At 33.0% G+C, this 26,294-nt stretch overlaps 1 protein-coding gene across 2 annotated transcripts in view; it reads left to right on the top strand.

Annotated features, from left to right (window-relative positions):
• LOC130899004 (low-density lipoprotein receptor-related protein 2) overlaps window positions 1-26,294 on the top strand; it is a 54,608-nt gene that overhangs the window by 5,975 nt on the left and 22,339 nt on the right. For both annotated transcript variants that reach the window (XM_057808657.1, XM_057808656.1), the window contains exons 2-10: window positions 16,698-16,826; window positions 17,568-17,699; window positions 20,160-20,405; window positions 20,465-20,719; window positions 21,654-23,927; window positions 24,000-24,473; window positions 25,079-25,272; window positions 25,388-25,648; window positions 25,712-25,898. In XM_057808657.1, the coding sequence (XP_057664640.1) occupies window positions 16,698-16,826; window positions 17,568-17,699; window positions 20,160-20,405; window positions 20,465-20,719; window positions 21,654-23,927; window positions 24,000-24,473; window positions 25,079-25,272; window positions 25,388-25,648; window positions 25,712-25,898 (4,152 nt within the window). The remainder of the gene's footprint in view (window positions 1-16,697; window positions 16,827-17,567; window positions 17,700-20,159; window positions 20,406-20,464; window positions 20,720-21,653; window positions 23,928-23,999; window positions 24,474-25,078; window positions 25,273-25,387; window positions 25,649-25,711; window positions 25,899-26,294) is intronic.

Below are 26,294 nucleotides of genomic sequence, written 5' to 3'. Positions count from 1 at the left end.
AATTTAATAATTTATTTCTAAGCATTAACGTTTTCATAGTAATATATTTCCCAAAAACCAATAAAATATTGTAAATACACCATCAACTAGTAATTTACAACGTGGCGTCACTGTGATAATATGGCCGATCAGGAAACAATCGGATGGCGAACATAATCGTAAAATAGGCGTTGCCAATTTTATTTTATAACAAGCAAATACAAGATAAATAAATTTTATCTTAACAGAAAAATATAACAAAGTTAAAATATAATATGTAAGTGATGTCCTCGTATAATATGTTTTATTTCCGAAGAAATTCTGAACCTACTTTTTATAAGCAAACAAATTATTATTATAAACATTCAATTAAAAATAAATGTAATCAACAAAAGTGAGTTACCCAACAACCTACTAACCTACTAAATTCATATACAGATTGTCCCTAGGTTAGAATTTCAGAGAATTCGAACTGTAATTCCTAAATCTAAAAAATTTTATCATATAAATGAAATATTTAAATAAAAAACGAGAATGAGAAGAAATAAAAACGAAAAAAAATGACTAAGAAGTAAAAGATTGAGGAAATAAAGGAAGTATTATACAGGGTGGATCAGCTGGAGTTCATTATTACTGCATTGCATAATACGAATTGTCTTGTGTCTTGTATATGTGTTTAAACACTTTAATCTTGAAGTATTATAATTAAAAGTGATCTGGCAACATCGGGAGATCATAGAGTTCGGAAATGTTCAATCAAAACTCTTGTATAATGGATATATATGTAGTGTCGAAGATAGAGGTCATAATTTGAAATAATTTTTTTAAAATATAGAATTTTGAATATTTTTCGACGATCTACTATCATAATTTACTGTTTATATATATATTTTTTTGATTGTAATCACAAATTCTATTGTTAAAAGTAAGAAATAAATTGTAGGGAAAAAAAGAATTGTTCGGATCCCCAAGGGGACTTTAACTCGAGGAATTTCCAAGCACGTCTGGTCCGCTGGGGTGACAACCAAACAGATTGACTTTATTCCGGAGTACAGTCGTATGTTTTAAGTTATGCATCGTGTCGCAAAATTATATGAAACGCTCGGTTTTTATAGCCGCTGAGGTGCCTCGTTTTATTCTCCCGGAATATCTATAAAATTACGACAAATCGATAGTTTTATTCCCCACAAATAAATTTATAAAACACGTATATCGTCATTCGAAGAAAGACGCCATTTTTAAGTATACAAAAAGTTGAAAACATCAATACATTGTTGTTATAACCCTACTTTCTTCTTCTTCTTCTTTTTTATTCAAAATAATCATAGTACAACTACATTTCGTCGAATGCTTTGTAATTTCACAAACAGAAAACATTTACCGTAGCAACCGTCTGTTCTGAATCTTAACAAGTTTAATTACAGTTTCCTACATTTACAATGACGTAATTTCCCGCCCGATACGATTACTTCGCATGGTAACAAGACATAAATAATGAAATTTTATTATGAATAATATCACAATTTAATAAAAATAATACAATAGAGCAGTCTGCATATTTTCAAAAAATAATTTCGCTATAATATCAAATAATGATTGTACCTATTTGTATTTAAAATTATAAAACTGGCAACATTGCAAATGTATGGCAACTAATGTAGAATATATTAAGATCAACCTATAAATGAAGAAAAAAAATTTAGAATAAAGAACGATTTAAATTTTCGTAGAAACCTTCCATTTTAATAGTTTATTAATATTCTGCGTGGTTAATAGCTACCAACATAAAAAGTACGAATTCTATGGCCCGTTAAAACGGTAAAACTTTGTTCCATTTCCTTAAAAACACTTTTAACATAAATTACAAACCATAGAATATAAGGAGAACACGGAATTAAGGGCTTCATCGAAGAGAAGCTTCCATACTTTTCGTTTCTAATGGCTGTCACCATTAGCCTTCTTAGTATTCTCGTAGTATACAAGAACGAGAGAAGTTCTACAATCACAACTTCTCAAAGTAATTATACACTCCATACAGAAAATACCAGATAGAAAAGAACGTTAATTACACATTAAATCTTTTAATTTAACTAATTAAATGAATTGATAAAAACTTTGGTCAAATACTATTGTCTGGCAACATTGTAAACGTCAAATCGAATTTTGCATATCCACCATTATTACTATAAACATTCTATATAAATAATGAGTTGGGTAATTTGTATTTGTAGAAAAATATTTGCCAATTTAATGTTATTATATGTAAAAAACAATTTATCTAACGAAATATTTGGTACTAGAGAATAAATAATATAATAGTTGGCGTAGAAAAAGAAAGAGGTCGACGAACTTTAGTACAGTTACACGGCCTGTCTGACGTTTAACACTTCCAAAGACACGACAATGCGTTTTCGAGTCACTCCGACGACTTTTCATTTTATGATACTTTCGGCCCACCTATATCCTCTACCTTCGTAACAAATATATTTTTTCAAATTGTTGAGATAGTTCCTCATATACGAGGTAACAAATTCAATGTTAATACATTGTTTGGGAGGTATTTACTCGAAAAACAAATACGTAATAATTATCAACGTTGCCATATCGTAATGCTTAATTATAATAGAAAATTGTTTACATTTTTCTGTAACATATCATCAGTACTCGCTTATTTTATTGCGTATTTGCTTATTTACAAAAAAAATTATTTTTTAACGATATTCTGAAAATTATGAGGTAGGCATTCAACGGGGAGATTTTTTTATACATTTCTTGTAAGAAATCAGATTCCATAACATCAATAAAAGATTAAAAACGTTATTTTACTTAATTTTATCACAAGTTGTGGTATAAAATTTTATTTTTCATTATTAATTATCAATGAAAATCACCCATTAAGTTCGCTCAAGTTCTAGACTGATTAAAGTTAGTTTGACTTAGCGCGTAGTTGCCACATATATTGATTTACGTAAAAGTTCAAGAAATTCTTACTTGATAGGTGTTGAAACACAAAAACTACTTCGTAATGTCTTTGGTAAAATGTAAAAACGTAAACTATATATAATAGTTTTGTAATCAGTGAATTATACCCTCTTCAATCATTTACCGGAATCTTAATATAGAATTCAATTACAAATTATAATAGGTGAGTTTAATGAAATTTGGCAATGTCGCTGTATTCCGTATGTATCTACTGAAGTTTTGAGATAGACAAATAAAAACAAATATTTATAATTGGATATAGATTATCGTTTTTCGAAATATGGCAATGTCGCTATGTTCTTTATATACGAGGGTTGCTACTAAAGTTATGAGATAAACAAATATTTATAATTGGATATGGATTATCGTTTTTCGAAATATGGCAATGTCGCTATATTCTTTATATACGAGGGTTGCTACTAATGTTTTGAGATAAACAAATATTTATAATTCGACATATGAATATAAATATTCTACATGTGATTTGAATGCATCTGATGCCATCATTGATGTCATTGTTAGATTTGACATATTCGAATCAGTGTTGCCATGTCTTAAAACTTACGTAGCAACTCTCGTATGTAAAATGGTAAAATGAAAAGTCAGGTATTTTCATATTTTATTGTGATTATTTAAAAAATAGCAAAACGTTAACAATGAATTGAACAAAATATAAACATAATAAACAAATTTATGGGTTTGTTTTGATGTTTAAAATTTCCGGGCCGGACTGATTATTAAGCAAAATTATTTTAAAACGATGAAATAATGTGCTCGGTACCATCGGGTACCGAATACCAAGACGCGTACTCATAACTGGTGATTCAATTAATTTTTTTTTTATTATCAGTAAATAATTTTTCGTTTTTTAAGGTTAAGCGAATCTGTTTTATGCTTAACTCGATATAACCGGTTTAGGATATAATTTTTTCCTTCTCAAATATTAATAGCCTCTTCTAACGAAAATTTATGTTGAAAGCAAAGTTTAAAATTATTCCTTGAGTAAATATTTGCTCGCCATCTTTCAATTTTCCGATTCCATCACAGCATCTATTAAAAGTCTTAAGCAAACTAATTTTCTATTCCGATTTCGAAATTATTACGCTAAGGTCATAAAAGCGAATCCCCAGTACTTCCGAATGCAGAATTTATAAGAACAGGACCGGCTTCAGTGATAGTAACGTCCGTTGGCCACTAGTATTCATTTCTGAGCTGCTTTTTTTTTAATAAGTTCATTTAGACGATTGAAATATTGTTGAATTCAACTATTTTGCATCTTATATACGTTTTTTACTTCGTAAGCATGCCACTTATAGAACTAAATTCATTATAACGATCAGAAAATCTGTTTAGAAGATGTCTAGCACCCGGGGTAAGTACGGACCCGTTTCTAGTCTGACTACCGTATTCTCAAACTTCTATGATATCCCGCAAGTCCGTCATTCAATATTTATTTAAAAAAAAGACTTTTTCGTCTCGCGTTTCATTCAAATTCTCGTTTGGTTGTAAATTACTGAAGTTTTAATGGAAAAATAAACTCGTTGACGTTACTTCTAAATCGCTTCAACAATAATTGCGAATCATAAGATAGAAATATTGTTGAGAACTCGCCCGCGAAGCCGGTCCTGTTGTAATCTGTCAATGAAAAGATGAATGAACTTCAGTTTGAATCTTGCTAATTTTCCACCAGTTTCAGCATAACATAAAGCCATGTTTCGGAGAGAAAATTACATATTTCTTTAATAAATCATTTCTCAATAAAACTAAGTATAAAAATAAAACAAATTATTTCAAAAACCGCACAGAAATTTACGGCAAAAGCATTTGTTTACCCCACAGCGGCCATTTTTAAATGGATTTTGACACTTCTTTAGCTTGGTTCACATTTTGTATTATATAGTTCCAACTTTAAAACGCTGGCAACTACGCACGAGTCCTCTATACCTTAAACACAATTTCAGGTTAAAACTAATAATCTGACCTTTCACGTTATTATTTCTTTTTATAAACAATTGAGATATTTCTTTTGTTGTAACGAGTTTTGAAATTTTTAACGACGTGGGAATGATGACAACAGTTCTGGGAACTGTTTTTATTTTATTATTTATAATGTGCGTTTTCAACATAATAAATAATGAAGTAAAAAGAAAATAAACGCTCTGTAGATCGTTTCAATAAAATCAAGGTGATATTTTTAAAGATAAAAGTGTTAAATTGTGATAAATTTGTAAAACAACGTCGTAAATCTGCACCGGGAAATTCCAATATTGAAATTAAACACGAAAATTCAAGGAAATGACAAATTGATTCCACATTTTTAATATACAAGGCTTGTGTGAGAAGTTTCCGACCTGACAAACAAACTAAACGTTGGTAAAAATCTCTCAACGCATCTTCAGTTTGAAATAGGAAATTTTTCAAGTAACCCTCGTATTTCTTATCCGTATCTCGCATCATATCATAACGATGTTGATGTGTTAGAAATTAAATAATTTTAGAAAACGTCTAAAAGATACTTCCAGCGATACACCCTGTATAAAACTTTGAAGAAATATGTCTTTTTTGGTACTAGTTGTGACAGTAAAAGCGAGATTTCTCATTTTCAACAGTTGGTATTATTGAAGTTTACAAAGTAATAAAAGTTGAGTCTTATTTTATAGTTGTTTTTCGAAGTTTTCTTCTCCCGAAGTTTTTAACAAATTATTGCTAGTGTAAATGGGAGTTTACACAATTTTTCATCATATGTTATAACGTTTCGTAATAAATATTTTGGTTACGGAAAACTGTTATTTTCTAATTGGCACCGCCACCTTTAAATTTGTTGCAAAAAACTATCAATAAACATTTGGACCGGATTATTAAATAATGATGTAATATGTCCAAACATTTTAGCTAATTGACTAAATTCAACGTTGTATGTATATTTTTGAAATATAACTGTCCTATTTATTTACATTAACTAAAATATTCTCATATTCGTTTTATTAATTTGTAAAACTACCAACTGATTGAAATATCCCTAACTAAACTAATAACCCGAACATTAACGAATATTCACGAGCTGTCAAAAGAGAATAGAAATATTAATATCTCATTATTTAGTAATTAATATAATTGAATACAATGGAAATCATTTCTGTTTATTCTAAAATAATTAAAATCGTTTCCAATTTTTGTAAAAACATTTTTAAACCATAAAAGCATTGAAAACTCTTCAAATCATTAAAAGCCGCCAAGGGATCGTACATAGTCGTGCAAGATCGTTTTGATGTTAGTGCTTTTATATGTTTTTCCCACAAAAGTAATTGTATGGTCTCAGATTTTCTACTAAATTGAATAAAACTGATTTTGAGTGAAATAAATCGATATTTTCGCAAACAAACCTTTTCTCACATCATGTGGAAGTATTCGAACAGCATACTCTGCTTAAAATGGCGGTAACAAATCACTAGACAACACCAGAGTTGCCGGTTGTCAAGGTATAAATAATAAATCTCGTAATTGGAAATATAGACGGATTAAAACTGTGATAATTAGAAAAGCTTCAAAGTTACTATCTAAAAAAAGTTATAATAAGACAGATTTTTAATTTTAATTGCCTGAAAAATGTATTATAAAAAGTAAAGGTGCTTAAATTAGAAATTTAAGATAACAGACAAAAATGGTCACTAAAAACATAGATAGAATCGTGCATAGTCGTGTAAGATCGTTTTGACTTGATACTTTGGATGTTTTGTCAGGCAATTTCTCGACCAAAAACCACATCAGGAACGCACAGTGGATGTTAAAATAAAATTGCTGACTTATGGTTATCGAAGTGAGATGTTGCAACGCCGCGTGAATATAAAAAACAGTTTGTCAACCTAAATACGATTTAGCTTATAAAAGTTCGAATTTTAGATTGAAAACAGAAAAAATGAAATAATATTAGCTTTAAATCGAAATCAATATCCACAATACCGTTTTGACATTATAATGTCCTTGTTGAAGCGTTGCTCTGTGCCAGTTAACTGTATTTTCCTAGCATTTGTCATGCATAATAAACAATGAAACCGAATATATATAAAAATACGATCAATATACAGTGCTCACAGTTATATAATGATTATTGCGTTTTTCAAATTCATCCAGTAACAATAATATTAAGAAATTTCATAAGAAAATGAGTATAAAGTTATAGTTATAGTGTAAAATGTAGGTAGATGATGTGGTCGTACTGACCAAGTCAGTAGATGACTTAAAAAAAGAAGAAACTAAGTCACCAGATTAAATAATAGATATTTGACAAGCGAAAAATAATCAAATTATGTGAATAATATTCATTTGAGTGAAAATCGTCTATATATTTAGCATAAAATCGAATGAAGCCATTTAAATTTTAATTTTCAATCGGTTTGTGGTTATAATAGATTCCGTAATTAGAGTAAATTTAATATTGTGTTAGTGAAGCCATTATTCCCATTCTAATTCTCAAACTACGATTCTGATTCTAATATAGATAAGTCGTATTATATCGAAATGGAAGTCACTATCTACAGCGCCCTCTAATCTAGACGTACACGACAGTCGAGAAAATCATTTTACTGAAATAACGTTTTGATTACTTCAAACGTAATAACTCAAACACCAAATAGGAATAGTTACATACATATTCATAAGAAATAAGATGTTAGCACTGTTAATTGAATTTTAAATATTTAGACAATGAAATAGAAATATAGATATAATCAGAAAGTATGAATTCGAATTAGTTGTAGACAAAAGCATTATTTATAAAAATGATTCAAATTTGGCAGCACTGTTAAATTAAACGGAAATCTGGAATTAGATACAAACATTAGTAGGATAATTAACTTAGAGATGGCAGCATTATTAATTAGACCGGAAAATGTAAATTAAAAATGGATACCATTCGGAAATTGCGATATAAATTCGTAGATGGCAGTACTGTTGAATTCAAAATAAAAATAAATACAAACAGTAATCACATTTTATTAGAAGCTGTGTTCCTTGCATTAAATAAATAATTTTTTTCGAACAAATATTCACCACATCACGTGGATTAAATCTGAAAACTGTTAAAAATGGCGATAACAGATCTCATGAGGTAACACCAGTGTTGCCATATGTCGATGTATAAATAATGTAGTTCGTATTTGTAAAATTGAGATTTTAAGATGGATTAAAACTGATTATTTATCTGACAAGCGTTGAGGTTACTGTTTTAATAAACGTTCTCGCAAGACTGATTGTTTTAATTGTCTAGACAGGTCGTGAAAATGTATGACAAAAGGTAAGGGCGCGAAAATTAGGAGTTTTAGTAGCAGCGGAGCTCGTGGCAACAGACATTATTTAGAATGTTGATAAATGACGTTTTAAAGTGAAAAAGTACACTGAAAAAAAATTATATTATCGAAACGAACTGTCATAAACTTGATTTCGTTATAAAAAAATTATATTGTACAAAAATCGTATAATTTTAGAAGTTGTTTGGGAACGTAAACAAAGAGCAGGGCCGGACTGGCTCGAACTACTAGGTTTTATGTATAGTAAATATAATTGCAATATATTCAAACTTGTAGCGGGAAATTCGTTTTATTTTCAATAGTGTTGTGTAATAGAATAAATAAAATACAAAATTAAGTTTTTGAATGAACAAATTCCGAATAAATGAACATTCATTAGAATTTTAAATAACTGTAATGCGTGGTTTTTGTTTGTTTTTTTTTATTGTACATACATTTACATTCATTAAAAAATAATTCCCCGACTTTTCTCTCGAAAATCTAAAACCTTTATCCAAGCCGTACGGTTTGTTACTTTTTTTATAGCAGTTTGGACTTTGTATAAACCCCGCACTAATGTGGTAAAAGCGAGCAAAGGACTAAACATCGAGTCTGCTTGTTTATCTTCCTACGTATTAGCTAAAAACATTTTATCAGTGGTTAATGAGGCAAACTTCGTGTTAGAATGAATCTAACGACGTTTGTTCGTATCTTTTGGAAGCATTGCGTGTATAATTTGAAATTTCTTTCCAGTCAGTGACTTCTTTTTACCTACAGCAACTGTTTTCCGTTTATAAATGTAGTTACCACCTCTAGTTTCGTCATATTTCGCTTTGAAATACTGTATAAATAGGATAATTATTTATTAAACCATTATACGTGTGTTAACCTTCTTATATATGCACATGGAGTCTCGAATATTCGAGGGTGATCGATCAAAATCGATCCGATATCACATAACTTCGTGGTAAGCGTCTACTCATCTCTCGTTGACATTTGGACGTGTCTTAATTTAATTTAGGGTCAAAATTAGTTGTATCTAATATGTTACGAAAGCGATTCTGGTAGAAACCACAATAATCATCATCTAATAGAGGTGGGCCGTTACAATTTTTAATTATTTATATATTACCATTTTTATTTTACTCTATCACATATTTTATATCGATATAAAGCATGAATAATAGATAAAAATAATATAAAATTGTGATTTTAAAACTTAACTTAACATTAATTAAAACTTTATTAACGTTAGAATAACCGAAACGGTTATTCCCATCTCTACGCTGCTTTGCGAGAGAAACAAAACGAAAGCCTTCCGGCGGTAGTTGGTACCGATGGGTACCGTGGCCACTGCGAACCGATGATGGATAAGACGTTAGAGGGGAAGGGAGAGAAGGTGCAACGGCAGGATATTCTCAATCAAATCTAATGGTGTTCGACCATTATGTTTCGCGCTTTAATGTCAAACAAAAACACCTTGAGCTTTGTTTATTCTTCAGTCTAAATTAACTACTTTCAAAGTACAACTGATGATATACAAAATTGTGATATAATTTTCACTCAATAGAGGGCGTAGGTGACAAAGTTTCCGTAGAAATGTCACTAACAGAACTATATTATATAGAAACTACTGCTTTTAAAAGGGGATTTTTAGAGATTTAAAAGAAATTTTATTCAAAATTAGTTGAAAAATGGAGTACACCGCTATTAGTTTATTAAAATTTTCCTCATTATTAACATTATTTTAAATATATTTCGTTTAAAATAAACCTACATTTGTATTGAGTCAAAACATGTTCATTATTCATAGAATCACGTACTACTCGCTAACAAAATGGCCGGCGGCATCTGAAATAAAAATTCGCTTAGAAAAACTTTCATTTTGCACGATTTTCCACGTTCTTTTGTAATACCATTAATATCAACAATACCATTATTTGAAATGTTAGAATGTAGGTTAGTCAAGTAGTAAAACGTGTACTTTTTATAGTTTATGCTCAGCGCTCGCAAGAAATAAGTACAAACTGTTTGTGAAGGTCAAGGACAAGGAATCTTTAGCAGTGTCTATCTTTACGGTAACGGCAACTTAAGACGACATATATTTGGTAGTGGAATACAAATTGGATTCAAAATGTGGGATAACTGAATATTAATTTTAATACTGGCTAGATTGAGATATCAGATATAACTGGGGGGAAGGGGGTAAACTGCTAAATTATATTATACCAAAGTTTTTGTTAGAGAAAATAACTGTACGTTGTACGGGTTGTGTGTTGATAAGAAATAAAAGGTAAATAGAGTAAAGAAAATTAATAATATGCATAAAAGTTTTTAGTTGAAATAATAAATTGTGAGGGAATAGTATCTTAATGTCACTGCGAAATGTTAAATTAACTTGAGCGTGTCTATAGGCGCGACATAAATATTACCGTTACGATATCTGTGTCAATTACAAACTTTTTTTTTTCATTTTTTTATCGTTTACTATAATTTTTCAAGAATAATATAGTGTAGGAGTGTATATGTACTATCCAGTTTCTTTATTGTCCCATTTGTATATTGTTTTGATCTTTGATTAAGTAAAGCCACAATATGTGCCAATTGTATAGTTATTTACACCCCGTGTTTAGACCTACTACAAGGTAGCTCTGTATATCGTGGAGTTACGAGGGCAGGTTTAAAATTAGTTAAGCATCTGTCACATTCTCGAGAGTTTGCTCCCAGCGTGGTAAACAATTTTTTTTTCAGATAATGATGTCATTTAAATTGATGATTCGTATGTACGAGGGTTGTTACTGAATTTTTCAGATAGACAAATAAAAACAAATATTTATAATTTGATATGGACTATTGTTTTTCAAAATATGGCAACGTCGCTATATTCTTTATATACGAGGGTTGCTACTAAAGTTTTGAGATAAACAAATATTTATAATTGGATATGGACTATTGTTTTTCAAAATATGGCAATGTCGCTATATTCTTTATATACGAGGGTTGCTACTAAAGTTATGAGATAAACAAATATTTATAATCGGATGTGGACTATTGTTTTTCAAAATATGGCAACGTCGCTATATTCTTTATATACGAGGGTTGCTACTAAAGTTTTGAGATAAACAAATATTTATAATTGGATATGGACTATTGTTTTTCAAAATATGGCAATGTCGCTATATTCTTTATATACGAGGGTTGCTACTAAAGTTATGAGATAAACAAATATTTATAATCGGATGTGGACTATTGTTTTTCAAAATATGGCAATGTCGCTATATTCTTTATATACGAGGGTTGCTACTAAAGTTATGAGATAAACAAATATTTATAATCGGATGTGGACTATTGTTTTTCAAAATATGGCAATGTCGCTATATTCTTTATATACGAGGGTTGCTACTAAAGTTTTGAGATAAACAAATTTTTATAATTGGATATGGACTATTGTTTTTCAAAATATGGCAATGTCGCTATATTCTTTATATACGAGGGTTGCTACTAAAGTTATGAGATAAACAAATATTTATAATCGGATGTGGACTATTGTTTTTCAAAATATGGCAACGTCGCTATATTCTTTATATACGAGGGTTGCTACTAAAGTTTTGAGATAGACAAATAGATATTTTTTGTTCGAGTTGAATATTGGAATATTATTGAGATCTGCGTAATTTATTACCTATATTACCATTAAATAATATATTATTTCTTCTTATTTGTCGGTTATGTTGTAGATTGAATGACATAGTTTGAGAATTTTCTTCAACTAATTTCGTAACTGCTTCGTATGTAGAACAAACTATGATTAAGAAGTTCGTTCGAGCTCTACATCTAAAGCTTGAAACTTATTTCATAAGCCGTGTTACAAATATCGTCCTCGTAAAATTATTCGGCTCAAAATGGAGGCATTACTCCCTGTAATCACGTGGTTATGGTAATTTTGATAACTTATAAGCTAGTATTCACATTATGTTTGTAGTGACGTTAATTTTGGCATTTTTAAAAGTTGTTACAAGAACAAAAATTTCGTTTGGTGTAGGTTTGCGAGGATGGTTCCAAGAGTACTTGGCCCAACAAAGAAAAAATAAAAATTTTGGTAAAAAATATCTCATTTTAGCTCTATACATTTTTACCAGCAATGTTTAATAAGTTAGATACATCACCTCATTATTATTGGAGAATTTTTGACCACCGAAACTTTTCTACAAGTCTGGAAACAGATAATAATCCGAAAGATCTAAATCATTATCAGTCTACGATCATTCGGTACTTCTTTGTGGATTTTCTTCAACATTTCTGGTGTCGTCACCTCATTTGGTTGAGATGCTGGTACTTGCCGGTCGTGTGAGTATTTTCTAAGCAGCTACCGTCTCTCTAGGTCATGCCTGGTACTTCTGGGACCATCTTAGGATTACAGGGGCAAAGGCCTACGTACTTTCCAGAAAAAATATCAAGTTTTGTCTGTTAATTCTCAAGATTGATTCGTAAATTTCTAGTATGACGTTTTGGACTTCTGATTACAGTTTCCTGTATATTTACAATATTTTTTAGTGCCCTGATACGTTACTTATCTTCCATGGAATTGTCCTAGTACTACATATTGACTAAGTTCATTAACTGGCAACTTTTTGCATTAAAAATTGAAGCACTACTTGGGTACTGAAGAACCCAACTTAAGAAGGTTCCTATGGAGCTTTGTAGGTGTTTATATGGATGGAGATGGTACCATCTTCATTTAATAAAGACTTTACGTACCCAGTACCACCACTATATAGAATTTTTGTTAAAAAACATACATACACGCCATCTCGTTTTCGTGAATCATATTAAAATTATATACAAAATCTCAAAGCTTCATAACTAAGTATATTAATTATTTGCAACCTTGTATAAATTACCGCCGAGAATTTAATTTTCCACCTTGATTTTACCTACTTCAGAGCGGCGGCGACCGATGCCAAAGTATAACGGCGACGGTGATGTTAAATGAGAATATTGGTCTAGTTAAAAGGCACATGAATTATTCAAAATTTATTTTCAAATCAGAATTCATACAGTTTAATTAGAAATTAGTTTAATTATATTTCGTTTATTAATAAGTTTAATAATTACAAGCTTTTCATAACGAGATAATTACGGTTTTTATATCTCTCTCTTTCTCTCTACTTTTCTCTATCTGTCTGTCTGTCACTTTTTCTCTGTCAGCTTGTTTCTTTCTCTATATCTCTGTCTCTCTCCGGCTGTCTGTCTCTAGATCTCTGTCTCTTACTTATTTCTTTTTATTATGTCTCACTCTTTGTTTCTTTTTCTCTAATTCCATATCTGACTCTCTATTTCTGTCCGTCTCTTTGTTTATTTTTGTCTAATTTCATTTCTGCTTCTGTCTGTCTCTTTCTTTGTTACTTTTTCTTTATGTTCGTCTATTTATATTCCCCCCTCTTCTCTCTTTGTCTGTCTGTCACTTTTTCTCTGTCCACTTGTTTATTTCTCTATATCTCTGATTTTTATTCTCTTTTTTCTGTTACTTTCTTTTTATGTCTCAATCTTTTTTTTTCTTTTTCTCTAATTTCATTTCTGCTTCTTTCTTTTTGTCCCTCTCTTTCATTGTTACTTTTTCTCTATGTTCTTTTATTTATATTTCCTCCTTTTCTCTCTCTCTCTCCGTCTGTCTGTCACTTTTTCTCTGTCCGCTTGTTTCTTTCTCTATATCTCTGTCCCGCACTTGTTCCTTTATGTGCTTATTTTCTTTTCTTCTTTTCTTTTTCTGTTATTTTCTCTCTTTATCTCTCAGTCACTTTCTGTTTAAGTCTCACTCTCTGTTTCCCTTTTTCTCCACATCCATTTATACCTATTCCTTTCATTATTACTTTCTCACAATGTTCGTCTCTTTATATCCCTCTTTCTCTTCCTCTGTCTGTCTCTGTATTTATTTTTTGTCTGTTTCTGACTATCATTTTATCTCCCTCTATCGCTCCCTCTTTATCTCTTTCTCTGTCTGCCTCTTTTTTCTACCTCTCTCTGTCCGTTTGTATTTTTCTTTCTCTCTTTCTTTATTATCTTCTCTCTTTGTTTCTTTTCACTTAAATTTTTTTCACCTCACTATGCCTGTATGTCTTTCTATTTACATTTCTCTTTTTCTCTCTTTTTTCTGACAGTTCTTTCTGTCAAATCTTGTCGAAGATGAACATCACACCGTATTTTTCTGATCGCTATATGTACTTATTGTAGAATATATTGAATTGAGTACATATAGTAAATTGAAATAATTGTAAAAAAAAATCGTTCCAGTTCGAGCTAGCACTACATCATTTTAGACCCACTTTCCCCTACTTTCATCTTCCTTATTTCTTGCAGCGCCTCTACCGGATATTCAATATATCACTTCCTGTTTATTCACCCATCGTTGGACTGGCGTATTCAATGGTAAATGGTCAGTGACCTACTAAATCACAGAATTATTGTGGTAATGACATTGATGCCCACGATTTTTTTTTCATATTTCATTTTTATTACCGAAAGGAATTTACAATATTTGCGATAAAACTTTCTATATTAGTCGAGTTATTTTTTTGGATGACATATCTTGTTCGATAATAGTATGGGAGCTTCAGAGCTAAAATTGGTATTACTCGTACGAAGGACAGGGCCGGTATTGTGTTTTCTAAAGTTATGTGCTAATTATGAATTTAGGATTTTAAAGGATAATTATTAATCTATGGTTTATTTTTTCACCTGTAGGCACAAATATTTGAAAAAAAAACAATAACATGGATATATTTTAGCTCCAAGATCGTTCTATATATAATATTCTGAAATGAGGGAAACTCGTAACGAATTGATTTATATACCAAAGCATGTCAGACAGGGCCGGATTAAGTTTTATAAGGCCCGGGGCTAAAATAATGACGCGGCTCTCTTAAGGAATTCGGAAACCCGTAAAAATTAAAAAAATAATATCAATACGTTAGATTTGTGATATCAACACATTAAAAAATACGGAATGTTTTCCAAATGATGGGGCTCGGGGCTATATCTCTCAAGCCAGTAGCTTAATCCGTCCCTGATGTCAGATCTATATCCAGATGTTTTGTATTGATGTTTTAGAAAGAATATTATTCAAAGGGGTATTTTAAATATAAAAATTATCAAAAAATATTATCATACTCTACTTATTTGAAAAACGACAAACAATATAATAGAATTTCTAGAAACTTTTTTAAAAGAATTATCAATTGTTATTTTCCGGAAAATAAGTGATTTGACAACACTGGATGCAGAAGATTTGTAGGGTGCGTTTAATTTGGTAACACTGGAAGCAGGTGACTTGTAGGGGCGATAGGTGCGTTAAATCGAAAATAAGTGATTCAACTCTCAATGTGGCGTTTAATATGGCAACACTGGTTGCAGGTGACTTATAGGGGCGATAGGTGCGATTTATCAAAAATAAGTGATTTCACTCGCAATTTGGCGTTTGATATGACAAGGCTGGTTGCAGGTGACTTGTAGGAGCGATAGGTGCGTTTAATTTGGTAACACTGAAAGCAGGTGACTTGTAGGGGCGATAGGTGCGATTTATCGAAAATAAGTGTTTTCTTCATTCGCAAAATGGCAACACTTGTTGCAGGTGACTTGTAGGAGCGATAGGTGCGTTTAATTTGGTAACACTGAAAGCAGGTGACTTGTAGGGGCGATAGGTGCGATTTATCGAAAATAAGTGTTTTCTTCATTCGCAAAATGGCAACACTTGTTGCAGGTGACTTGTAGGAGCGATAGGTGCGTTTAATTTGTTACCACTGGAAGCAGGTGACTTATAGGGGCGATAGGTGCGATTTATCAAAAATAAGTGATTTCACTCGCAATTTGGAGCTTGATATGGCAACGCTGGTTGCAGGTGACTTGTAGGGGCGATAGGTGCGTTTAATTTAGCAACACTGGAAGTAGGTGACTTGTAGGGGCGACAGATGCGTGTTACCAGAGTTTACATTAGATTTTGGGGGTAAAATGCAGCAGAAACTTTATTTCCGCTATTATAATGGACATTTTATTATAAATTTTCGTAAACTTCTTGTTAATCCCATAGATATTTCACATCTTCTAATTCCATCCCTGTTTTTTCCACTAACTTTACATTCACATTGTTTTTTGTTTAATTTTGATATCCCTCTAAGTTAATCATTGTAATCCACCCATCGGGATCCAACCCCACGCGGAGTTCTCATCACCAACTTTGAACAGAAATTAATTCAGCCGTTTACTTCTAATTAGCGTTAGGAGTTTTAAAACTTGGGGGCCAAAAGGAAGTAATCGCCGAAATAATCAAATTTACGACGTTGAAATTCTGTAAGACAAACAATTTTCGGTATACAATCGGTTTTAAGGGTGTCGAATGATGTAGAATCTCCATTCCATCGAATACGGACTAATCAAAATTTCTTTTTTATTTCACAGGTTCACCTACCGGCGTTGTGTGTCCTTCTGGTACATTCAAATGTCCCGAAGGAAAATGTATACCAACATTATGGGTTTGCAATTACCAAGCTGATTGCGAAAACGGAGCGGACGAAAGGCAATCGTGTCGTAAGTAATTTATGAGAAAAACTAATAGAAAATTGACAAATATTTACAGTTCTTACTCTTATCAATCGAATAATTGACAAATAAATGTTATTTATACTAAAAAGGGATGTACGTAACATCTATATTCGAAAATTGCGTTCTAATGCAGGAAATTGCTGCTGTGGGTTGGCCGGCGCGTAGTCCAGACTCGAATCCTATCGAGCATTTATGAGATGAACTTAAGAAGCTAGAAATCCTGCACCATGCACAAAATGGCACCTCAAGAAACTTATCGAAGCCTCAGATTTTTTGCTAAAGACTTTTTACCGCTATCTTTCGAATTTTTTAACATTGCACGATTTCAAAATGAATTTAAAAGAAATTTTAAGAAGTAAATCAATCAAGAGATTCCTTGGGCAAATTCTGAGTAAGATTAGGAAATTTCTTATGGTGAGAAAACTTCATTGGAATCGACCCTGATATAGGAACTGCTCCTCTGCAGAGCTGAGGTTAACGTTTGCAGAAGACGCGGAAAAAAGTAAATCACCGGTGTATGCTGTTGAAGAGAGTTTCCTCTCGGGTTTTGAGGCGTCTATTGGCGAACCAGAGATTGATAAGTTTCTTTTTGGTAGATACGAATTACGTAACGGGTTTTCTAGATCATTTAGACAACTTGTTTTGGGGGTTATGTCAGTATTGACAGTTTTTTGATGAGGTATTCGTGAGGAAACGTCAATATATGTCTTTTCTGTTTATTTTCAGCTCCTCCCGAATGCGAAACCGGCCAGATAACGTGTCGACAGTACAGTTGGAACAGGACTTATTGTCTGCCCCCCCATTACCGATGCGATATGACTGTGGATTGTATCGATGGATCAGACGAAAACGAATGCAGTGAGTACACGATCTGATCCTAATTCGACTCAAATTGGGGCCTAAAATCAAATTTGAACACATCTTTTTTCAAGTTTCATTATTTATTTATTTGGTTCTATGAATTCGTATCGATTTATGCACATATCCAACCACCCTAACTGTTTTGAAGTTGAGCCGAGCGGAAAGACTATTAGTTGTCAGTGTTCATGGGGAGTATTTGGAGAAGAGCGGAACGTAGATACGAACTTTAAAATTGATTATCTTACGAGAAATTCGCTAAGACGGGAAAATTTGATTAAGGGTAGATGATATTCAAGTAAATTTCCGTATGTAACAAAGGAAATGTACGTGTTTGAATCCACTGTGTGCTTTTAATTGTAATTTTACTATATATGGCAATACTGTAGGTTTTTGGGGAAATTTCTTATCGCCATCTTGTAATTTCACCATTTTGACAGGGTACCTATAGCAAAATACTTGTCAAAATTGTCAAGAAAGTCTTGGAAAGTTTAGAATTGTTCAGAAATTGAATACTCTTTCGAAATGCTGCAGAAAATTTCCAGGGAAATTATTCAGCATCCAAAATATCGGTGAAATGTGGAAAATATTGAAAGGTATACTGAAAAACTCTGCAATTTCTCAATGTTTCTAAAAAAGTCTGAAAAGCTACTAATTTTTTGGAATTTTGCTTCCAAGACAAATCCAGGACATCATAAAACTTTCGAAAACTCTTTCAAATATATAGAAAGTTATAATAACATTTAGAAAATACTCTAACTTCGAAGAAAGTTACCGAATTTTTGAAAAATGACTCGAATGTTCCATAAAGATCGAGAAATTGCTGCTACCGCTCGATTCGCTCCCAAAGTTACTAAAATATCGAAAATTCGATGAAATCTCATAGACATATCTAGAAAATTATAAAAATTTGAAGAAACCGCTCGATTCGCTCCCAAAGCTACTAAAATATCGAAAATTCGATGAAATCTCATAGACATATCTAGAAAATTATAAAAATTTGAAGAAACCGATCGATTTGCTCATAAATTAACTAAAATATCGAAAAATTGCAATGAAATTACTTCATTTTCCCAGAAAGTTACTAAAATTTTGAAAAATTTCTCGAATGTTCAATCTAGATTTAGAATGTTATCGACATTTCAAATAATTGTTCGAATGTTCTAGAAAGTTATTGAAACTTCCATAAATTGCTCTGATTTCTCACAAAGTTGCCGAATTTTCGGAAAACTCCTCGAATGTTCCAGGAAAGTTCTGAGACTTTGAACAATGTTCTGGAATAATATAAAAGTTTATAAAAACTAAAAGAAATTGCACAACTTTCGAAATTTTGTGAAATAGCTCGAATTTACCAAAAATTAATCAAATTTTCAATATAGATCTAAAAATTTTTAGAAACATTTCATTCAAAGATACATTAGTTCAACCCTCGTATATCAATCAGCGCACAGCTACCATATTACATGGTATTACTACATAAAAACGCTATTACTTTTCAATGAAATTTATTTTTAAATGCAAACACGTCTTTTTATCCTAAAATTTTGAAACTAAATTCAAAACTAATTTATGCGAATGCAAAATAGAAATTAAATCAGACGGATTGTGTTTATAGAGCCGTCTCATCTCACGCTAGTTGAATTCAATCAATTTCAATTGATGAGTATTTTCGCTTCAACAGAATTGGAATACTACGAGAAAAGAAAAAAGATTAATTATTCAGATTATCAATCATTTTCCTCGCGTTAGTCATTTCAATTATAGTTTCCAATCTCTAATTAATTTAACATATATATATTCGATTTATTAAAACCTATTATATCTAAGTTTAGGTATATTTATATAAAACCGGCAACACTGTTTATATTACATCAATAAATATGAGAAATAGATTTGCCTAATGAAATATAATTATAGTAGACAACATACAACACATTTATTTACTCAGATTTAAAATATTTTCAACAAACAATAAATTGTGACCCTGTATATTTCAATAATTGTCTCTAAATTTACAAACCCCTAACAGGAATACAATCCCGTATTTGTATTTTCACTATTGGATAACCCTTAATACAGAACGGTATTATTCTGTTATCGAATCGAAACATTTATTGACAACATGGCGGCGCATCCGGTGGAAGATTGAATCTTAATGGATTTTCCAATTCTACGTTTCGCAAACACGTTATGACGTATTCGGTTTATTCAACCGTATCATTATTGAACAAAAAAAATACAATCACGTGTATCGTAATGGATTTAAATATTGAAAAAATTTTTATAAATGTGACATTTATTAAAGAAATCTATTTAAAAATTAATTAATAATTATACTGAAACATAGGTGGCGCACAATTTTAGTTGTATTGTTGGTTGCTTGCTTACTACAATTCCTTACTATACCGTTTGTCCCATTACGCATATTATATAATTGACTGACCTTTTTTGTATTTATAGCATATAGAACATGCCAAAACGACGATTTCCATTGCGGAACCCAAGCTTCGGATCCTTGCATTCCGAAAGAGAAAAAATGCGACGGTTACGTCGATTGCAGATCGGGAAAAGATGAAGAAGGATGTCCCGGAGTATCCTGTCGATTAGATCAGTTCAGATGTTCGAGAGGACATAGATGTATCGAGATGTCTCAAAAGTGCGATCACAAAGACGATTGCGGAGATAATTCCGATGAAATAGGATGCAGTAAGTCAACTACTCAATAATAATAAATTAACGATATTAAAAATTATTTTTTTTTTCAGATTTTCCGGTTTGTCATGGCGTTCAGTTCCGTTGCGCGAACGCTCTTTGTATACCGAGTCAGTTCCGGTGTGACGGTTACCAAGATTGTTCCGATGGATCGGACGAAGTTAATTGTACGGCCATTGCTTGTCCGGATAACAAATTCCTCTGCCCGAAAGGGGGTCCCGGGGGTACTCATAAGTGTATACAAAAAAATAAATTATGCGACGGGAAAAAGGACTGTGAAGATAACGCCGACGAAGAAGCCGCTTGTTGTAAGTCTTATAACTTATGACGCCATCTTTGGATTACTATTTTTACTAACTTTGAGCCATCGGAAAAATTCGAAATTTTATATATTCGTTTAGAACCTACGACGGTATATTAATTCAATAAATTCATACTTTCTTTATCAGGATAGTATATATATATACGAGGGGGTATCCAAAAATAACAGGAATTATTTTTTAAATGCTATATATTTACAAAACGACAATATTTCCTTCAAAATACTCATCTTTAGACATGGTTGCGACTCATGTCTCGTCATTTCATGCCTCTTTTCATGAGTGAAAACAAGAAAAAGTCACACGGAGCCAGATCAGGCGAGTAAGGTGCGTGGGGCAGTTATTTTTAACCAAAAACTGGCAAATAGTGATGGCTGAGTGTGCAAGTGCGTTGTTATAGTGGAAAAACCAATTACCTGTTTGTCGATCCGAATTCTTTCAACGTTTTCATCGTTTCGAGCAGTTGATGAACTTCCATTGCGAGTTTAGTCATCAATCGATATTTTTAAATCGAGAAAACCACTCGTACACTTGAGTTTTCCCCATAGCATCATCTCTGTAAGCAGTTTTCAACATTAAAACAGTTTAAGCGGCGTTTTTACCGAGTAGAAAACGAAATTTCACAGCGACACGTTGTTCACTTAAATTTACCATAATAAAAAAACGAAATAGCAGTGAAACAGCACTCGAAAAAACGGTCACTAGTAACGAACAGAACGTTGTAGATCAACGGCCCGCGCGGCTCTGAACTAGCGACGAATTGCGCCCTAGCGGCAGAAATGGCGATGCTATTACGGTTATAATACGAATTCATTTTTTTTAATAACTAAGCTTCGATTTCGATTTGAAAATACTTTGACTTTTTTTTTTCGTTATTTTTTGTATCAAACATCGATTGTTGATGATAATTTTCGTTTTTTAGCCAAATTATCATGTCCGATACTGGGTTGCGAATACAAATGTCAAGCGTCTCTAACTGGAGGATCGTGTTATTGTCCAGAAGGAAAAAAATTATCGCCGGACAACAGAACTTGTACGGATAGAAACGAATGTTTGGAATGGGGATACTGCGATCAATATTGTTCGAACAGCGACGGTGGTTACAGTTGTTCATGCGCCAACGGATATTTTATAAAAGAAAAAAATAGATGCGAAGCTAAAAATTCGTCATCCTTATTGTTATACTTCGCCCACGATAAAGCTGTATTCAGTATGTCGAAAACTGGTAGTAATCTCAAAGTAGTCGTTAATACGACCGGTGCTAGCGGTTTGGATTTTCATTACAACATGAACACCCTCTATTGGTCGGATATTAAAACAAAAAAAATACATTCCCAACAGATAATCAGTACTTCGGGATTTCCACCGCCGGATATCGAATTAGCATTACCAGGTACTTGGTTACCGATCGCCGTAGCCGTCGATTGGATAGGACACAAATTATACGTAGCCGATTCAGTTGGACAAAAAATCGATATATTCGAATTGCACGGTAGATGGCACGCGGTGGTATTAGGTTCGAATTTAACTAATCCGGCGGATATAGCTCTAGATCCTACAGTAGGTTTGATGTTCGTAGCTGATAGTTCTCAAATATTAAGAACAAACATGGACGGTACTAAATCCGTTTCCATAGTATCGGAAGCGGCTTACAAAGCTTCCGGTATAGCTTTAGATATAATAACGAAACGAGTTTATTGGTGCGATTCTCTATTAGATTACATCGAAACCGTCGATTACGAAGGAGGTAAAAGATTTTTGGTACTACGAGGTCAACAAGTACCAAATCCTTCGCGTCTAACTTTATTCGAAAGTAAAGTTTATTGGACCGACGGTACTAAACAAGGAGTTATGTCTGTCGATAAATACGAAACCGGTAGTATACATTCGATTTATAGGATGAAGGATTTGAAAGATTTGAAGGGTATTAAAGCGTTTCACGGTCTAGTACAACCGGACGTACCGAATCCTTGCGGTCACAACAACGGCGGATGTCAACATATGTGCGTGGTAACCAAAACAGACGATAACGAATTAGGATACAGGTGCGCTTGTAATATCGGTTGGAAATTAACTAAAAACGAACGTAATTGCGATTTAATAACGGATTTTTTGATGTATTCCCAACAGAGATTCATCAAAGGTAAAGTTCTTGATCCGGTTATCGAAGGTTTTAGTGAAGCTATTCTTCCGGTGGTGTCGCGACGTGCTAGATTCGTCGGTTTAGATTACGACGCTAAAGATAATTTTATTTATTATTCGGACGTTTTACAAGACGTTATATATCGAGTACATCGTAACGGTACCGATAAAGAAATAGTACTAGCCTCGCAAAACGAAGGTGTCGAAGGTTTAGCTGTGGATTGGGCGGCTAAAAACTTGTATTACATCGATAGTAGGAAAGGTACTCTTAACGTTCTTTCAACTCGTAACGTAACTTACCGCAGAACGTTGATTAAAGATTTAAAAAGACCTCGCGCGATCGTCGTACATCCTAATAGAGGTTTCGTATTTTATTCCGAATGGGATCGACCGGCTAATATATCTCGAGTTTTATCCGATGGTACCGGTTTAATGATATTCAAGAATTTAACTTTGGGTTGGCCGAACGGTTTATCGATCGATTTCGATACCGATCGATTGTATTGGTGCGACGCTTTATTAGATCACGTACAACATTCGAATTTAGACGGTACCGATGTTAAAACGGTTAATTCGAGATTAATACGACATCCTTTCAGTATAGTAATTTACGATGATTATATGTACATTACCGATTGGAGATTGGACGCTATCATAAAATTGCATAAATTAACCGGAGCCGATGAGGAGGTTTTAGTGAAAGAGCCGCAAACTAATAGATTGTACGGCGTTAAGATTTACAGCGAGAAAGAACAACCGATTTTAGATTCGCATCCGTGTTGGAACGATAACGGACAATGTCACAAATTGTGTTTTGCTCTACCGAGGGAAAATACTAATCGACTCGTAGCTAAATGCGGTTGTCCGTACGGAGAAAAACTCGCCGACGACGGTAGAACTTGTCAAGCCGATCCTAATCACGAACCCCCGGTGCAAGCTTGTCCAAACAGTTGGGATTTCACGTGTAGTAATCAAAGATGTATTCCGAAGTCTTGGGTATGTGACGGCGACGACGATTGTTTAGATAATAGTGACGAAAATCAAAATTGTACTAGTAAGTATGATAATTTATTATTTTATTTTCAAACAATCACGATATACCTAACCTATATTCGTTTTATTGTAGAACCGACGTGCGGCGCGAACGAATTTCAATGTAAATCCGGTAGGTGCATCCCGATGACGTTCAAATGCGACGCCGAAAACGATTGCGGCGATTTCAGCGACGAAACTGGTTGCGTGAACGTAACGTGTTCCAGTACTCAATTTCATTGCGATAACGGTCGATGTATACCGAACAGTTGGAAATGCGATTCCGAAAACGATTGCGGTGACGGTTCCGACGAAGGGGATTCGTGCGCAGAAAAAACGTGCGCCTATTATCAATTTACTTGTCCGAGAAACGGTCATTGCATACCGCAGAATTGGGTGTGCGACGGAGACGACGATTGTTTCGATAAAGAAGACGAAAAGGATTGTCCGCCGATCACTTGTCAAAGTAATCAATTCAAATGCAACGATTTGAAACAATGTATACAAGAAAGTTATAAATGTGACGGTATTCCTGATTGCAATGATGGTAGCGACGAAGTGGGATGTCGTAAGTTTATTCTACTTTATTTATTGTTGTTCGGAAAAAGGACTAAATTTCTTTTTATATGTTTTGTGGCGACTGACAGCCGACTGACTTCGAATTATACGTCATACCTTTCTTTTTGATTCGCCTTCGTCTATAACTTGATACTTAAGAATCAGATCATGTACTGAGAAGTCGTAATAACTACTTAACCGATTTCTTACGAACTGACAGCCGACTGACATCGAATTATACGTCATACCTTTCTTTTTGATTCGCCTTCGTCTATAACTTGATACTTAAGAATCAGATCATGTACTGAGAAGTCGTAATAACTCCTTAACCGATTTCTTACGAACTGACAGCCGACTGACATCGAATTATACGTCATACTTTTCTTTTTGAACACTTATTTTCAAACCTCGACAAAAATAACTAAAGTTTAAGCAATAAAAAGTGGAATGGAGTGAATTCTGCTCCATCTATCTATCTTCTTCGTATAATTCCGATTAATATAGTGGACATTACACACAGAGCCACCTGAGCTCTCATTACGAGCAGACTTCTCAGATATAAGACATCTACAATGTTCGGCGAGCAAACGAACTATTTTTTTTCTCGAATTTCAGCGTCTATAGCGCCCCATCAGTGTAATCCGGAAAAACAATTCCAGTGCGTCAAATCCGGTATTTGTATACCGAAAGCTTGGCATTGCGACGGTACTCCAGATTGCGACGACAGATCGGACGAACCGGATAATTGCGGAAATATAAACTGTCCCAACAATTTCTATAAATGTAACAGCACTCAATGTATCTTCAAGGTAAGACATTAACAGAAGCAGTTTAATAATTATCAATAACGGTGCTTCGAGCTTTATAACCGACTCGAAGGACCAAACAATTAAAATGTTGTATTTTCGATTTATTTATCTTTAGGCGTACATATGCGACGGAAAGAAAGATTGCGAAGACGGTTCGGACGAAAGTCACATACACGCTTGTGTTAAACCGCCATTCAGATGTCCCCACGGTCAATGGTTGTGTCCGGATGTCGCCGAACGTTGCGTTAACTTAACTAACGTATGCGATGGTAAACCGGATTGTCCAAACGGAGCCGACGAAGGTCCAGATTGTCTTTTCGAAGAATGTAAACACCAAGGAGGACTATGTTCCAATAGTTGTAAACAAACTCCAAAAGTAAGGATCTTAATTTCCTTTTTTTTTTTTAATATTTATTCAATAATTTCCGTTTATTTTTAGGGACCGTTATGTTTGTGCCCTCTAGGAGAAACTCTGTCCAAAGACGGTATGAACTGTGAAGATTTGAACGAGTGCGATCCACCGGGAATTTGTTCTCAATCGTGTACTAATACTAAAGGATCTTATTTCTGTTCCTGTACGGGTGGATACCAGTTAGAACCGGATAAACATACATGCAAGGCTCTCAGTAAGTATTTGATCATATTTTTAGATAATTTATTTAAAATATGCAGATTTAGTCACACGATTTGCATCCTTAGACAATAGATGGTAATTCACAAGGAAATGTCACGTGAATATGTCCTTTTACCAGTTTTTTTTTTGATACAGCTCGTCTAGAAATATTTATATTTATCGTTGAATCATTTACGAGGGTCTAATCTTATTTATTTGTTTTTATTCTTTCATTGAGGTAACTCATGAATCGCGAAATGTTTATGGCACAATGGAAGGGGGTACTTCCTCCCCGATTGTATTATTTTACACTATAGAATGATCAAGTAACAAGACAAAGAAAAATACTCGATTTTTTTACCAAATATAAAACATAACCTCACTTATAGGTATGGAAACACGACATCAT

Source organism: Diorhabda carinulata, chromosome 10, assembly GCF_026250575.1.
Source record: "Diorhabda carinulata isolate Delta chromosome 10, icDioCari1.1, whole genome shotgun sequence".
NCBI classification, from domain to species: domain Eukaryota; kingdom Metazoa; phylum Arthropoda; class Insecta; order Coleoptera; family Chrysomelidae; genus Diorhabda; species Diorhabda carinulata.
This window is presented reverse-complemented; position numbering and strand designations above follow the sequence as displayed.